We start from the raw sequence: 17,527 nt of genomic DNA, 5'->3' as shown, positions 1-17,527 counted from the left end.
AATCCCTTCATTTTTTTTCCCCCTCCAACAGGTGCAAGTAGGCATTTTGTACCTCCCCTAAGAGCTAACTCTTCTTGGGTGAACCTACACAATATCTATAGGAGGTTGTGTGTCTACATGTGCATACTTTCTAGTAGGATCAGGAATAACCAATATGAGGTGACCTCCTGACTTATTTTTTTTCCCTTCTCTACCTCCGACCTTTATGGGTCAGTTGTAACAGCTCCTGGCAGAGATCATCTAGTTTAGCACTGACTGAGAATCAAACCTGGGACCTTCTGCTTTGTATGGCAGAGAACTGCTAGCAGCTTCAAAATGTTTGTAATATGATGCCAAGCAAAGTTCTTCTCTCCATTTCCTTATTAATGCTGCTGGGTCAAGATTGACTTCAAGTCCCCAAAGGTATAACTGCTAAAGTTGATCAAGCTTGATTGGTCTACCTCCCAAATGGATCCAAGGATTGTTTCAGAATATTTGAAACGGAAGGTCTGTTACCTGACCATGGGCCCATTTTTCATACTGTTAAACCCACTTTGATGGACTTTCTTTGCCTTAGTTCCAGGTAATAGGGGTGTTGAAAATCCACATCCTTTAGTACATTCCATTAAAAATAAACTCGTTGAGAAAGATCCATCCTGGCTTACTAGGGCAGTGAAGGATAGTATTCGATGAAAAGAAGAAGCTTATAATGTTGCGAAGATGGTAGTAATCCTGAGGATTGGGAGAGTTTTAGACACCAGAAATTGGAGACCAAAAGGTTGATGAGGAAAAAAAATAGAATATGGGAGTAAACTAGCCAGGAAACGGATTGTAAGAGCTTTTTTCAGAATACAAGCAGAGATCCGCAAAACATTTAGTATTTTTATTGCAACAGTGCTTATTTAATTCCCCATCCCATGCCATTTCATCCTTCCCATGTCATTGCTCTCATGCCATCCCCATTTCATTCCTCTTGTATCATCTCCATCCCATATGCCATTCCACCCCACAATCATCATTGTGTCCAGTAAGCAAGGCTGGGGAATGGCGAGAGCTGGGGGCCAGTAAATGAGGCTGGGGAGCAGTGAGGGCTTGGTGGCCAGTAAGTAAGGCTGGGGAGTTGCGAGAGCCGGAGGGGTTATTAAGCGAGGCCGGGGAGTGGCGAGAGCCAGTGGGTCAGTAATTGAGGCCAGGGAGTGGACCGGGCCAGTCAGGGAGGCCTGGCAGGAGCTGGGGGCCAGTAAGCGAGGCCAGGTAGCATCGGGGTTATAAGTAAAGCAGGGGAGCGGCGGAAGTTGGGGCCCATTAAGTGAGGTGCGTGCGCTAGGCTATGCCCACCAAATCAAACCACTGACCAATCAGAAAATACGGACAGACAGAAATTATTATATAAGATTGGCTATATTTAACCTCAGTCTTTCTTTTTGATATTACATTGATTAAATTTTATCAGTCTTTTTCAGTTTTGTATTATAGTCTCATTAGTGTACACTAAACCCAACTCGCACTGTATGTGTGAAAACGTGAACATATCCACTTAGACCTGATCTCTCGTTTGGAGCCATATCTAAATGCCAAAAAAAAGCTTTCATTTGCCCAACTCGCCTCCCTCACAGTGCAAAACGGGGCCGATTAACTTTCTTCTGAGTACTGGCTCTACCCACTAATTCAACCCACTGGTCAATCAGAAAAATGCGGACATTATTATATTGGGTAAACAGGAGGGTAGCTAAAGTAAGCATTGGTCCCGTAGAGGCAGAGACAGGCAAAATTATCATGGGGAATGAAGAAATGGAGAAACGTTGAATAAATATTTTGTGTCTGTCTTCACAGTAGAAGACAGAAATCACATACCAGAAATGGGGGGTAACCGCGGACTAACGAGCGAGGAACTGAAAATTTATTTATAACCGTGGACTAAAAGTATGAGAGCAATTTATGGGACTAAAAGTCAACAAATCTGCTGGACCTGATCGTCTATATCCTAGGTTCTAAAAGAGGTAGCTGCAAAAATCATGGATGCACTGATAATTTTCCATATAGTCCCTAAATTCTAGACGGTCCCAGTGAATTGGAAGTTAGCAAATGTAACTCCACTATTCAAGAAAGGAAGGAGAGAAAAAACTGGGAACTAAAGCCCAGTTAGCCTGACATCAGTCTTCAGGAAAATGCTGGAAAACATTATGAAGGAAGTCTTAACAATGCACTTAGAAAATCCAAGTATGATCAGGGTCAACATGGTTTTACAGAAGGGAAATTGTGTTTTGCACATTTGTCGGTTCTTTGAGGGTATACCTTGTAGGGTACATAAAGGGGAGCTGGTCGATGTTGTATACCTTGGATTTCCAAAAGGCATTCGATAAGGTGCCATACAAATTAAGGGTTCATGAGTTGGGGATAATATATAGGCATAGGTGGAGGATTATGAGGACAGAGTGCAAAAAGTTATAGACAGGTTAATTGAGTAGGCAACCAGATGGCAGCTGGAATATAATGTGGGAAAGTGTGGTTATTCACATTGGTAATAAAAATAGACAAGCAGGTTATTTTTTAAAAGGTGTGAAACTTCTAAATGTTGCTATTCAGAGAGACTTGGGTGTGCTCATATAAGGAACGCAACGTTAGCATGGGGGTGCAGCAAGCAATTAGGAAGGCAAATACGATGTTGGCTTTTATTGCAAGAGAATTGGAGTAAAAGAACAAGGACGTCTTGCTAAAATTGTATGGGGCTTGGTCGAGACTATACCTGGATACGGTGTACAGTTTTGGTCTCCATATGTAAGGAGGGATATACTTGTATATTGGAGGGAAGGTTCACTAGTTTGGTTTCTGGGATGCAAGTGTTGTCCAAGAGAGGCTGAGTAAATTGGGCCTGTACTCTTGTCATTTCGAAGAATTAGAGGTGGTCTTATTGAAACAAACAAGATTCTGAAGGGACTTGACAGGGTAGACAGCAAGAGGTTGTTTCCCTTGCTGGGGAATATGGAACATGAGGGCACAGTCTCAGGGTAAGAGGTCAAGTATTTAGGACTGAGTTGAGGAAAAATTTCTCCACTCAGGGTTGTGAATTCTCTACCTCAGGAGGTTGTGCATTTTCTTTTGTTGAATATATTCAAGGCTGGCATAGATAGTTTTTTTGATCTCTCAGGGAATCAAGGGATATGAGGAGCAGGCAGGTAAGTGGAGTTGAGGCAGAAGATCAGTCATGATTATCGAATGGTGGAGTCGGTTTGAGGGGCTGTACTTCTCTAATTTTGGCCTCTTGTGCATTCTTGGGCTGGATTTTGTGTGGCTCCTGGCACTGGGTCAGAAAGTCGGATGGGGGGCTTTGGTGCCCAGCCTCTGCATTTTCGCAGGCCCCCGTCCACTCCACCCACCCCGGAGCGATCCTCCGATGTTTTTCAATGAAAGATTCATGAGCTGGGATCCCCGTCCTTTTTAAGATGGGTATCCTGCCTCCATGCGCTGCCGGCCAATCAGAGGGTCAGCAGTATCGGCAATGCCACTGGAAGCTGTGGCCACTGCCGGTACTACAAAGGCCTCCGACCCAGGCCCAGCACTGGAACCCGGCACAAGAGGTAGGTGAGGTGAGGTGGGATTGCTGGGGCCAGTCTGGAAGGCCCCGGCGAGGGGTGGGGTTGGAGTATGATCATGAAGTCCAGGGGGAGGGAGTCCCGGGGGTAAAGTTGTTCATGGTGGGGGTCCTCTGTGGGCTGCAAAGGTCCCAGCGGTGGTGGGACCAGGCCCTTAATAGGGGCCTCAATTGGCCTCTGGGCGGGAAGGCCACCATTGGCCTATCCCGCCCCGGGAAGATAACTTGTAAAACACCTTGGGGCGCTTAATTACATTAAAGGCACTGTATAAATACAAGTTATGTCATGTCTTAGGTCTCTGAGAATGGGCTCTATTGTTAAAAAAAAATCATTGCAACTTTTCACGGTTTCCAGTGACGCATTTTATATTGTTGACCATCGAACCTCTTTGCAAAGTATGTCATCATTCTTTGACATCATCCAGCAGGTTCCTAGATTGACAGTAGAGGTCATGGCTGAATTTTCTACTGATATGTTTACCAGCCTGTGATTTTCCAACAATAAAAGTGAATGGACAGTAAGTTGTGACCTGGCAAGTTGTAAGCAGAAAACCCTGGCTCATGTATAATGTTTACTGCATTGATGAAGTAGCTGCAGTGTAACTTTAGAAAGTAACCTTTAGGGTAAAGCCCTTTTCTTCAGAGGTAGAGTACAAATTCAATTTGGAGACAGAAATGTTAATCACAGGATACTTTCCAAATAAGACTAATTTGCTGTCAGATTCATTGCTCGGGATTCTTGTATCATTAGAACCCAGTGTCTGTGTTTTGAATGGCATCGACACCCAGCAGGAACCAGACTATTTCCTTAGGGCAGTACTGCACTATGTAAATCCTAGATTTAAGAGTACAAAACATTTTGTTCCATTGTCATCTCCCACGCTTCCCTTCCCTGACTTCTCTATCTCCATCTCTGGGGATAGGCTGTCTACTAATATCCATTGTAAGCCCACTGACTCCCACAGCTACCTTGACTACAGTTCTTCATACCCTGCCTCCTGTAAGGACTCCATTCCATTCTCCCAGTTTCTCTGTCTCTGACGCATCTGCTCTGATGATGCTACCTCCCATGACAGCGCTTCTGATATGTCTTCCTTCTTCCTCAACTGAGGATTCCCCCACACTGTGGTTGACAGGGCCCTTAACTGTGTCCGGCCCATTTCTCACACCTCTACCCTCACCCCTTCCCCTCCTTCACAGAACCGCGACAGGGTTTCCCTTGTCCTCACTTTCCACCCCATCAGCCTCCATATGCAAAGGATCATCTTCCGCCACCTCTAGCGTGATGCCACTATCAAATGCATCTTCCCCTCCCTTCCCCTGTCAGCATTCCGAAGGGATCGTTCCCTCCATGACAGCCTGGTCCACTCTTCCATTACCCCCACCACCTCGTCCCCTTCCCATGGCACCTTCTTCTGCAATCGCAGCAGGTGTAATACCTGCCCATTTACCTCCTCTCTCCTCACTATCCCAGGCCCCAAATACTCCTTTCATGTGAAGCAGCGATTTACTTGTACTTCTTTCAATGTAGTATACTGTATTCGCTGCTCACAATGTGGTCTCTACATTGGGGAGAGCAAACGCAGACTGGGTGACTGCTTTACAGAACACCTCTGCTCAATCCGCAAGCAGGACCCCGAGCTTCCGGTTACTTACCATTTCAACATTCCCCCTGCTCACATCTCTATCCTGGGATTGCTGCAGTGTTCCAGTGAACATCAACGCAAACTCGAGGAACAGCATCTCATTTACTGATTAGGCACACTACAGCCTGCCGGACTGAACATTGAGTTCAATAATTTCAGAGCATGACGGGCCCCCCATTTTACTTTTATTTATTTTTCCTTTTTTTTTTAATACATTTGATTTTATTTTATTTCATCCTAGTTTGTTCAGTTTGCTTACCCACTTTTTTTTTTCATGTTTGTACTTGCGGCTGTTCAATTTTCAGTCCGTTAACACCCTATCTGTACAAATGTTTTGTCTTTCAACACACCATTAACATATTGTTTGCCTTTGCTCCATGAGCTTCTGGTCAGCTATTCTGTGACCTTGTCCTATCTACACCTTCTCCTTTGTTATCTCTTGCCCCACCCCCGCTTTACTTGCTTATAACCTTTTACATTTCTAATATTTGCCAGTTCTGAAGAAAGGTCACTGACTTGAAACGTTAACTCTGCTTCTCTTTCCACAGATGCTGCCAGACCTGCTGAGTATTTCCAGCATTTCTTGTTTTTATTTCAGATTTCCAGCATCTGCAGTATTTTGCTTTTATATTATTGTTACATTGTGATGGTTGATTTATGCAGTGAAGTTACCTGTAGACCTACATGTCTGGGTCTAACAGCAATAGATTCTTCATTGGACAGGTTAAGTAACAGTTGAATTAAGAAGCATTAGTCTAATGTCTCCTGCTTTTATGCAGAGACTGCTTGAGTTGTGTACCTATCATAACCTCTGCATCACCAACTTGTTCTTTCATACTAAACCCTGTCACCAGGTTTCTTGGAGGCACCCAAGATCACGTCGTTGGCACCAGCTGGATCTCATCGGTCACAAGGCGAGCCTCTTTAAACAGCATTCAAATCACACGCAGCTTCCACAGTGTGGACTGCGACACCGACCACTCCTTGGTGTGCAGCAAGGTTAGACTCAAACCAAAGAAGCTGCATCACTCCAAGCAGAAGGGCTGCCCGCACATCACGAGCAGAATTTCTTATCCACAGCTGTTACATAAGTTTCTAAATTCACGTGAAAAAGCCCTTTAAAACACTCCTACAGGGGATGCAGAGACCAAGTGGGCCCACATGAGAGGTGCCATCTATGACTTAGCAATGACCATTTATGGCAAACATGTGAAGCAGAATGCAGACTGGTTTCAATCTCACTTTGAAGAGCTGGAACCTGTCATAGCCGCTAAGCGCATTGCACTGCTGAACTACAAGAAAAAACCCAGCGAGTTAACATCCGTAGCACTTAAAGCAGCCAGAAGCGCTGCACAAAGAACAGCCAGACGCTGTGCAGATGACTACTGGCAACACCTATGCAGTCATATTCAGCTGGCCTCCGACACCAGAAACATGGCATTAAGAAAGCTTTTGGGCCAACCATAAAGAAGCTCGCCCCCCCCCCCTCCCTCAAATCTAAATCAGGGGACACAATCACTGACCAACGCAAGCAAATGGACCGCTGGGTGGAGCACTACCTAGAACTGTACACCAGGGAAAATGTTGTCACTGAGACCACCCTCACTGCAGCCCAGTCTCTGCCAGTCATGGATGAGCTGGACGTACAGCCAACAAAATCGGAACTCAGTGATGCCATTGATTCTCCAGCCAGCGGAAAAGCCCCTGGGAAGGATGGCATTACCCCTGAAATAATCAAGAGTGCCAAGCCTGCTATACTTTCAGCGTTCAACGAACTGTTTTGCCTGGGTTGGGACGAGGGAGCAGTACCACAGGATATGCGTGCGATGCCAATATCATCACCCTCTATAAGAACAAAGGTGACTGCAACAACTACCGTGGAATCTCCCTGCTCAACATAGTGGGGAAAGTCTTCGCTCGAGTCGCTTTAAACAGGCTCCAGAAGCTGGCTGAGCATGTCTACCCTGAGGCACAGTATGGCTTTCGAGCAGAGAGATCCACCATTGACATGCTGTCCTCCCTTCGTCAGCTACAGGAGAAATGTCGCGAACAACAGATGCCCCTCTACGTTGCTTTCATTGATCTCACCAAAGCATTTGACCTCGTCAGCAGACGTGGTCTCTTCAGACTACTAGAAAAGATCGGATGTCCACCAAAGCTACTAAGTATCATCTCATTCCATGACGATATGAAAGGCACAATTCAGCATAGCGGTGCCTCATCAGACCCCTTTCCTGTCCTGAGTGGAGTGAAACAGGGCTGTGTTCTCACACCTACACTGTTTGGGATCTTCTCCCTGCTGCTCTCACGTGCGTTCAAGTCTTTAGAAGAAGGAATTTTTCTCCACACAAGATCAGGTGGCAGGTTGTTCAACCTTGCCCGTCTAAGAGCCAAGACCAAAGTATGGAAAGTCCTCATCAGAGAACTCCTCTTTGCTGACGATGCTGCATTTACATCTCACACTGAAGAGTGTCTGCAGAGACTCATCGTTTGGATTGCGGCTGCGTGCAACAAATTTTGCCTAACCATCAGCCTCAAGAAAACGAACATCATGGGACAGGACGTCGGAAATGCTCCATCCATCAATATCGGCGACCACGCTCTGGAAGTCGTTCAAGAGTTCACCTACCTAGGCTCAACTATCACCAGTAACCTGTCTCTCGATGAAGAAATCAACAAGCGCATGGGAAAGGCGTCCACTGCTATGTCCAGAGTGTGGGAAAATGGCGCACTGACACGGAACACAAAAGTCCGAGTGTATCAAGCCTGTGTCCTCAGTACCTTGCTCTACGGCAGCGAGGCCTGGACAACGTATGTCAGCCAAGAGCACCGTCTCAATTCATTCCATCTTAGCTGCCTCCGGAGAATCCTTGGTAGCAGGTGGCAGGACCGTATCTCCAACACAGAAGTCCTCGAGGCGGCCAACATCCCCAGCATATACACCCAACTGAGCCAGTGGCGCTCGAGATGGCTTGGCCATGTGAGCCGCATGGAAGATGGCAGGATCCCCAAGGACACATTGCACAGCGAGCTCGTCACTGGTATCAGATCCACTGGCTGTCCATGTCTCTGCTTTAAAGACTTCTGCAAACGAGACATGAAGTCCTGTGACATTGATCACAAGTCGTGGGAGTCAGTTGCCGGTGATCGCCAGAGCTGGCGGGCAGCCATAAAGGCGGGGCTAAAGTGTGGCGAGTCGAAGAGACTTAGCAGTTGGCAGGAAAAAAGACAGAAGCGCAAGGGGCGAGCCAACTGTGTAATAGCCCCGACAACCAATTTTATCTGCAGCTCCTGTGGAAGAGTCTGTCGCTCTAGAACTGGCCTTTATAGCCACTCTAGGTTCTGCTTCATAAACCACTGACCACCTCTAGGTGCTTACCCATTGTTTCTCGAGACAAGGAGGCTAAAGAAGAAGAGTCTAATGTCTCCTGCTTTTATGCAGTGGATCCAAAAGGGTCTACTTGCCCAGTACAGGAAATGAAGCCAGGCTCATTTCATGGCTGTTCCAAGGTTTTACGCAGTTTCTTTATAGTGCAATGCCATCAACCATTGAACAACTAGCAGAGTGCTTGGTAAAAGTCCCATACTAATGGTAGTACATCATAGTGCCAGGTACCAAAGTAGGTACTGCTTTCAACATTTTGTAAACTGGTGCACCACATCATCTTTGTAACAATAGCAACTTGCATTTTTTTTTATAGCAAATGTATGGTTCTTGTTGATAAAGCACATTGGCCCCAATGTCCTGCAGATATTAATAAACACTCCCTACATATTTGAAATAATTTGGAAATATCTGTAAACTGGTATACATCTTGTATGATATCTGAGCTGCATTATCTACAAACTGTCCTCCTTCCGGTATGTGTCCTGTATGAGTGTGCATAATATCTGCTGTGCTACATGTCCAGCAATGGTGCCTGCACTGTTTGCTGTGGTTCTACTCAAGTACTTTCACCACAAGTGTCTGAAAGACTGATTCACTATGGTCTCTTTCAGGGTTAGATTATGTGGTTCCAAAAACTGGCTACTACTGCAAACTCTGCTGTCTCTTCTATACAAGCGAGGAGACTGCAAAGCAGAATCATTGCGGCACCATTGATCATTATCAGAGACTTAAGGTAAGCCTGATTTTAAGGCAAACAGGTTTTTCTTTCTTTCCACACGTGTATCCTTTATAAAAACAAAAATTCTGTTTTGAAGATGTTGTAACTTTCAGAACAAGGAACACAAACTGAAAACTTGAATATTTACCAGTCTCTACTCTGTCATGCAACGTCAGTTGGGAGTAGGAATAGGCGGTTTCAGAATGTGGTGCACTGCCATCTCTGGTAGTCCTGGAGTTCTTGAGAGCTAGTTCTGTCAGATAAGGCCTATGAGGTAGCCCAGGTGTGGAGTTATGGATTTTTAGAAGGGGAAAGAGTCAAATAGTGCATGCAATTCACATTAAAAATAAAATATCTCAGACCATCTCTCTGATCCTATTAGGAGAAGGATGACATAGTTTGATGAATGAGACCGTCATTACATTATTGATTCATTGTTGGTAGTACTACATTATTTGATCGATTTTTAGAAGCTGTGATGCCACCTGGATTATTACAGTTACACTCACCATTATATAATTGATTCATTGTTTTTGGCAGCACTACATTATTTGATAGAGGTTTTGAGAAATTGTGTTGCCACCTGTATTATTACAATTGCACTCAATCAAAGTTAAACCGAGCAGCTTAATTGAGCAGTTTTTATCCTATATTCTTGTGGGGAAAAAGTGTTTTTATATATTTCATCATGTCATTGAAACATCCCAGATTCTGTATACAGTATGCCTGATTTTGTTTGAGCAGGGCATGGCCCATTAGTTATACTTAGAATTGCACGTTAAAAATTTTGTATAAAGGTATGCTTGAAATGTGAGCTGATAACAGTTCAGCAAGGGCAGCAGGGCATCTAGGATCTTGATGAACAATAGGATAAAGTGTACTTCCTCTTTAACCAATGAAAATAAAGGATTGAGAAATATATGGAGGAAGGGCTGAAAAGCTGAATTGTAGTAGGTGAATTCAATGTCTATAAAAGCAAAATACTGCGGATGCTGGAAATCTGAAACAAAAACAAGAAATGCTGGATTCACTCAGCGGGTCTGGCAGCATCTGTGGAAAGAGAAGCAGAGTTAACGTTTCGGGTCAGTGACCCTTCTTCGGAATCCGAAGAAGGGTCACTGACCCGAAACGTTAACTCTGCTTCTCTTTCCACAGATGCTGCCAGACCCGCTGAGTGAATCCAGCATTTCTTGTTTTTGAATTCAATGTCTAGTCAGGTACATGAAGTGAGGGAAAGATTGGATTAAGAGAGACAAAATGGAACTCAATGTTTAAAATCTAAAATTAGACATTTTAAATCTTGTAAAACAGTTTGCAACTTGAAGAAATGAGAGTCTACACGATTATTTTCTATGCAAATGAGGTTGATTGGCAGCCATTAATAATTATCACTTCATTAAAAGGGTAGTTGCGTTGTTAATTACTAGTCTTAACTTTTGATAAGTTTACTGAACAGTTAATGTGAAAATGCAGCAACTTCATAAAAAGCATGGGGAAGTTAAGCACAAGATGACATTTTCACAAAGCCTAGAGTGGAGGGGTGCAAATCAGCCAGAAACCTGTGGCAATTCACCTTTCACGGGGTATCTTGCCTTTGCTACAAGTTGCTGGCTGATTTGCTCATTAATAACAGCATGCTGTGTTTATATGCCTTTTTCAGCAAAATCAGATCTATTGAATTCTTTAGGAGTGCAGTGATTGTTATGTAGGCAAATCCTCAATGCTTTATGCTGTGGACCAGGATTCCTATATGGTTGTATAAATGCTAATAAAGGACATTTTCCTATTTATTTTTACTCTGAAACCTATCATGAATAGTCATTTACGACACAGAAGGAGGCCATTCAGCCTATAGAGTCCATGCCAGCTCTCCAGAGTAATACAGTCAATCCCACTCCTCCGTTCAATCCCCGTAGTCCTGCAAGTTTATTTCCTTCAAGTGCCCATCCAATTTCCTTTTGAAATCATTAATTGCCTCTGCTTCCACCACCCCCATGCAGCGAGTTCCAGGTCATTACCATTCGCTGTGTAAAGAAATTCTTCCTCACATTCCCCCTGCATCTCTTGCCAAAACCTTCAATCTGCGTCCTTTCGACCCTCTTAATGGGAACAGTTTTTCCTTTGTCTACCTTATCTAATCCTGTCATAATCTTATACACCTCTATTAAATCTTGCTTCAATCTCCTTTGCTCCAAGGAGAACACCAGTTTTTCCATTCTAACCTTGGTAACTAAAATCACCCATCCCTGGAACTATTCTGGTAAATCTCCTCTGCACCCTCACATCATTCCTAGTGTGGTGACCAGAACTGGACGTAGTACTCTAGTTGAAGTTTAACCAGAACTTTACTAAGGTTCAGCATAACTTCCCTGCTTTTGTACTCTATGCCTATATTTATGAAGCCCAATAATTGAAATAAAAACAGAATTTGATTTATTCAGTCACTCTGTCACTGACCTTGCTTGTCAGTGTAGTGCAACCAGGTATGGTGAAGGTTTTCTGTAGCAATGACCGTGTTACTGTTTAACACAGTTTTTCTGATGTACTTTTAAAGAAAACACTGGCCAAGCAAGCTGTGGAGTACTGGAGAGAAAAGCAGCAGCAAATCATTCTGGAGTGACTGAACAAGAACCTCGCAACCAATGAGAAGCATAATTCCAGTATTACCCAAGATATTGAATGCAAACTGACAACCCAGATGGACATGGTCTTTTTTGCAATTTATAAACTGGAAACATTTACATGAGTATCGTGCTCTAATGTTGAAAAACGTAGAAAGTTTTCTATAAGCAAGTTTGAGTTTTGAAACATTGATATGTGACAATTTTAATGTTCATTTTTCTTTTTGATTTTGAAGCTTCATTAAGTGTAACTCCACTTGCAGCAAACTACAAATCCTGCCAGCTGTGAAATCCAGGTCCCGATATCTCAATCTGAACTTCCTTTAGTGATGATTTTGAACGTACTATCATCTCTTACTATGAGCTATATTGATTTTTTTTCCCTAAAACAATGATGATGCCTTTAGTGCTAATGGTATGAAGCTTTGAAACTTTTTTTAAAAATTCAATTTGTTACACCTGTACATTAAAAAAAAAAGCCCAATGCATCAAAGCATCTCTGGTTAAACATCTGGAATTGGTATGTGGAGCAATGAAGCTTTTAGTCATTCATTGCTGGCTATGTTTGTTGAGCTAATATAAATGTTAACAATGTAATTGATGGTGATGGGAAAGATAAAATACTCTTTAAAGAAGTCCATTTTGAGGAGTGAAATGAGAATCAAAGGTTAAATGAGAATGAATCTCATCCATCATTGTTCCTTTACTGGCTTAAATTGGAATATTGAGGTGTCAGTTATATTTTCAAGTGTAAAACCAAAAGTAGGGATTTTGTAATCTGGGCTTTGTGATATATTGGACCAATGCTAATATCCATCCATCTCAAACAAACTAAGCAAAATTTTTGAGGGTTTCCATAAACACTTAACTATATACATTGGAAAAATACAACGCATTCTATTTTCTTGTCTTAAAAAAAGTTGTTTCTTCATTCATTCAATGAATTTCCATCTACAGGTAGGAATTTTTGTCACCCTACAGCATAAATCATCTGGGATACTGTCCCTTTAAGAAATGTCATTGTCTGGGTGATCTGCATGCACAAAGTGCAACACACTTGAGGTTGTTTTGCCTCCACCCCTCCCCATAGATTAGCAGTAATTCCTATTTTTCTGTGAAAGTTGAATTTTTTTCAGAGAATAGGTCATGTACTCTACCATTTTTACTTTTGTAAGCATGCTGAAGTACCATATTCAACACATGGTGTGATGTTCAGTAAACATAGTTATAATTTATAACAAGCTTGCAATCTGCAATGAAGAGTGTTTTACAAATATCATACTTGGTTGTATGAATTTTGTTTATACCAGAACTTATTTAGCTCATTTTACTGGCTACTATCATATGCAGTTTTCGTTAGGACCAAGGGATCAGTTATTGTAAAGGCCGGTTTTTGCATCACATAACCATAATTGTAGAAGGCTCAGTTAGTGATTGAATAGTGGAACAGTTTTTTTTTAAAGATTGCTAATGTTGTTTGAATTTTAAACTGTACATGAGGCTCTGAAGTTTCCGTTAACTTGTCTAATCCTAAAGTAACATGTGGCAGCCTCAGTGAATCTGGATGAGTTAACATTCTAAATCTGGAATGCAATAAAAAGAACATGTATTTTGCAAGTCCCCATTACTGTGTTTTGTAAACTGAAGTAGACTCTTTCAGGATACTATCCAGACTCTTTGGTATGGGCACCCCAGTTGGCTTCCTGAAATCTTTGTACTTTAGTTCAATCATACAGATTGCAGCAAAATATCTGACATGCATGGTAAAATCAGGGTCTCCGTACAACATGACTGCCTTAGATATTAGGATTATACCTGCATGAAAATCCACAGGGACAGAAGTGGGATGGAAAAGTGAGTGTTATTTTGCCAAGTTTATGCCACTGGAGTGTATGCTGCATTCCATGTATGAACTTGCCAAATGGATAATTAGGAGGCATGAACTACAATGGTTGTTTCAGATGTCACGTTATCTACAGTCTTGTGTAATTGCAACTCAGTGTAAATTCTTGCAAATTGTGTAGTAAGGATATTCAGAATATTTTTGGCATTAATAACAAAAAAATTGAAAATTCCCCAGGAACCAAAACAACTCAAAATAACAATTTGACACCATTGGACGAATAAAGGCTCAAACATATGATTTTTTTCAGTTGCACATTTTCTAAATACTGTATTGTGAAGTATTTAGAAAGTGTAGAAAATGAAATCACATCTTTCAAAAACATCTTAACTGTCTATGCAAAGCATACAACAGTGGCGTACTGAAAGTCTAACACCTCACAGAAATGTTACTAAAGCTATGATTATTGTGTTTTGCTGTTGATAAGGTGTCAAAGATCAGATTTGAGAATATTAAGAGGTTTCTCTCTCACTGTCCTAAATTTATATAAAGTGACTTGTTATTTTCAGTTTGCCTCAGAGTCAAAACCAGATCCTTGTCTTCATCTGCAGTTGAACTCAAATACTTGCTTTTGCATTTCTAAGAGCAAGCATGCTTGTCTATTAGAACTAAGAGTGTATTTAGTAAACTTCTGAGAGATGGTGTTGGTAATTAAAGTATTCAGACATACTAAATCATTGCCGATTAGAACTGTGATGTATTCTTGCTTCTTGTTCAAATCTGTGGTCTTTAGTACAGACATTGTTTTGTATTCAAACTGTTTAAACATTTTTCCTTAATTTTGATCTGTAATGAACCAAATGCTGTACAAAGAAGCCTTGGTAGATCACTTGCCTTCCAAACAGAGGGCCAGAATTGACTTGCTAGATTACCTTGTCCATCAGTAGAATCTGTCTGGCCTAGTTAGGGGAGTGTTCCCAGTTCTTGGGCAGCATATGAAAGCAAGTTGTTCCCTCTTGGGAGTGATGTATGACGCCCAAGTGATGTGTGACATTTCTGAGAACATCTGAACGCGGGATACTGTAATAAGCAGTAAATTGGAGAGTAAGTTAGTGATTTGAAAAAATGGGGTAGTTAACAAAATGGGCTGGCTTCCTTTTATTTCATGTTTGATTGCAGTGTTGTTTAAAACTGTTTGCTTTTAAACTATTTCTTCAACCTTGATGTGTCCAGGATCAGTTGTGAAACAAGCTTTAAATGATAAAATGTGAAATTGTTGGTTTATTTTGTTTGTTTAAAATTGTGCTGTTGAGAAGGTTGGCTGGAATGGAGAGCCTGTTATGCCTGAACACTACACAATAAAACTTTTATATTGTTATTGGTGAAAGATGGTGTTAGGAGAGTCAACTCCTTAATTTTTTTTTTTACCTAGTGGATGTAATAGTGATCAAGCTTGAAGTGCTGAGAAAAACAGAAGCAAGAATTTGTTTTGATTGGTTTATATAGAAACAGACCCATAGTCCATCCCTCAGGTTCTCATTCCTGTCTCCACTGAATAACAGTGTGTGAATTCAAGTCTCACTTCAGAATTTGAGCATGTATTCTAGGCTTTCATTTCATTCTAGCACTGAGGACATGTTGCACTGTGGCTCATCCACCTATTTAGGTGGATTAATGGCATTATGCAAAAGAGCATAGTTTTCTCCTGGAGTCTTGGCCAACATTCTTTCCTTACCCAGCATTACCAAAATCAAATTATTGTACCATTGTCAAATGTCAGCCACAGCCCCAGTCTGCGCACTTGAGTGGATGCAAATTAGAAATTGTACATGCTAATTACAGAAAATTAAGGATAGGATGGGAAACATAACTATAAACCTAGTCATCCATATAAAGATCTAGGCATCAACTGAACACTTGAGCTTTTTAAATTGTGTGGGTTAGTGTTTCTGCTTTGGGTGCATTCGGGAATCTGGTATAAATTGTACTCGTTTTTTTGAAGTGAAGTTGAAAGGTTCAAGTTCCCGCCCAAATTAATTTGCATTATCACAAAAGTGAAATCTTCCATGAACCAGCACAATTGGGCAGCATGACGCAATTTTGTCTTGCAATTAAAAAACTATTGATGTGTTTAAGAGCGGTAACCTGCTGCAATTTTATTAATACAACTGAAAATGTGTTTATCACAAAAATACCCATTTTTAACAAGCGTCTAGTCCACTACCTGTAAGTAATCTGATTTTAAATTACTGACAATGAAGAGCCTCTTTGAACAGGCACAATCAGTGAAAACTTGTCATGCTCATTATTCCAACCTGAGGGCAGTTTTGTGGGCAGGGCCAGCTTCAACGCTTTTTTTATTAGTGATATAGATCACAGAAACTTAATTTATGCTCAGTGTAACTTGCGCTTAAAATTCTGCAGTATTTTACACTGATTTCAGATGAGCAAACTAGTGGAAACACTAGGCTTATGCGTGAGTAGAATCCGGTTGGATTGGGAATAATTTGAGTACATTAATGGTGCATAAGAGTTTGGAAATGTTTTAATGATGAGGCATTTGTGACGTTGATGGAGGGAGAGAGGGGGGATATTGAAACCTAATTTGTAGGATGAGGAAAATACCCTTCCCAGAACTGGTTAATATTCCAACCAGAAATAACTCAGGGTATGGACATTGTCACAATCAGGCCTAGAAAGTCCAGAAGAATTGATAGAAATGATGAAATCTATATAAGAATAGGAACAGGAGTTGGCCATATGGCCTCTCAAACCTGCTCTGCCATAAGATCATAACTGAACTTCTCCATCAGGTCTGTTTTCCCATCCTATCCCCATATCTTTTGATCTCTTAAGTGCCCAAAAATATTTTAGATCGCAGCCTTCAATATACTGATTGACTGAGTATCCACAGCCCTCTGGGGAGAGAATTCCAAAGATTCATAACCCTTTGAGTGAAGAAATTTCTCTTCATCTCAATCCTAAATGGCCAATCCATTACCTGAGACCTTGTTCTCAACCATAATTGTCCAACCTTTTCGGGCGGAGGTACGCATTACGATTTTTGCTCGGGGCAGGGGGGGCGGCGCTGGTGAGCAAATTTTGAAAGATAAAAAGGCGCTAAAAATTTATCTTACTAATAAAACCAAGAACAAATGTGCATTTTTGTGAAAAAGCTTTAAATGAGAAGATGAATTTATTGATGTACTTTCTTGTCACTATACTGAAAACTGATTTAGTGACATAATTGGCATTGTTTTTGCTTGCATAACTAGTCGAACTCTACTGGCATACTTGATGTAGCGATGCAGAGTATTCTGGATAGATGTCCATCTTTCAGGAGAGATCTTGATCTGTCTTCCCAACCCCCCCCCCCCCCCCCCCGGTGCTCTGTGTGTGTGTGTCTCATTGTCTCTTTCCACCCACCCCAAAATCTCACCTCTCCTCTAGGACTAGGAGACATGGATTGAAAGTTTTGTGCAAAAGATGCAGGTGGAATATGAGGAAGCACTTTTTCCACACAGCAGGTGTTAATGACCTGGAACTCGCTGTCCACAAGGGTGGTGGAAGTCGAGACGATTAGTGACTTCAAGAGGAAGTTGGATGGTTACGTGAGAAATAGACTTGCAGGGCTACGGGGATCGAGCCAGGGAGTGGGACTGACTGCACAGCTCTGTGGAGAGCTGGCATGGGCTCAATGGTCAGAATTGCCTCCTCTGTGCCGTAAGTAAATGACTCTT

At 42.0% G+C, this 17,527-nt stretch overlaps 1 protein-coding gene across 4 annotated transcripts in view; it reads left to right on the top strand.

Moving 5' to 3' along the window:
• Positions 1-15,174, top strand: part of LOC137375809 (matrin-3-like) — a 104,535-nt gene extending 89,361 nt beyond the window's left edge. For 3 of the 4 annotated variants that reach the window (XM_068043296.1, XM_068043293.1, XM_068043294.1), the window contains 2 exons: positions 9,217-9,338; positions 11,878-15,174. In XM_068043296.1, the coding sequence (XP_067899397.1) occupies positions 9,217-9,338; positions 11,878-11,943 (188 nt within the window). In that variant the 3' untranslated portion in view covers positions 11,944-15,174. The remainder of the gene's footprint in view (positions 1-9,216; positions 9,339-11,877) is intronic. The other variant, XM_068043295.1, reaches the window with a different exon arrangement.
• Positions 15,175-17,527: the final 2,353 nt, after the last annotated feature.

Source organism: Heterodontus francisci, chromosome 12 (genome assembly GCF_036365525.1).
Source record: "Heterodontus francisci isolate sHetFra1 chromosome 12, sHetFra1.hap1, whole genome shotgun sequence".
Lineage (NCBI taxonomy): Eukaryota > Metazoa > Chordata > Chondrichthyes > Heterodontiformes > Heterodontidae > Heterodontus > Heterodontus francisci.
This window is presented reverse-complemented; position numbering and strand designations above follow the sequence as displayed.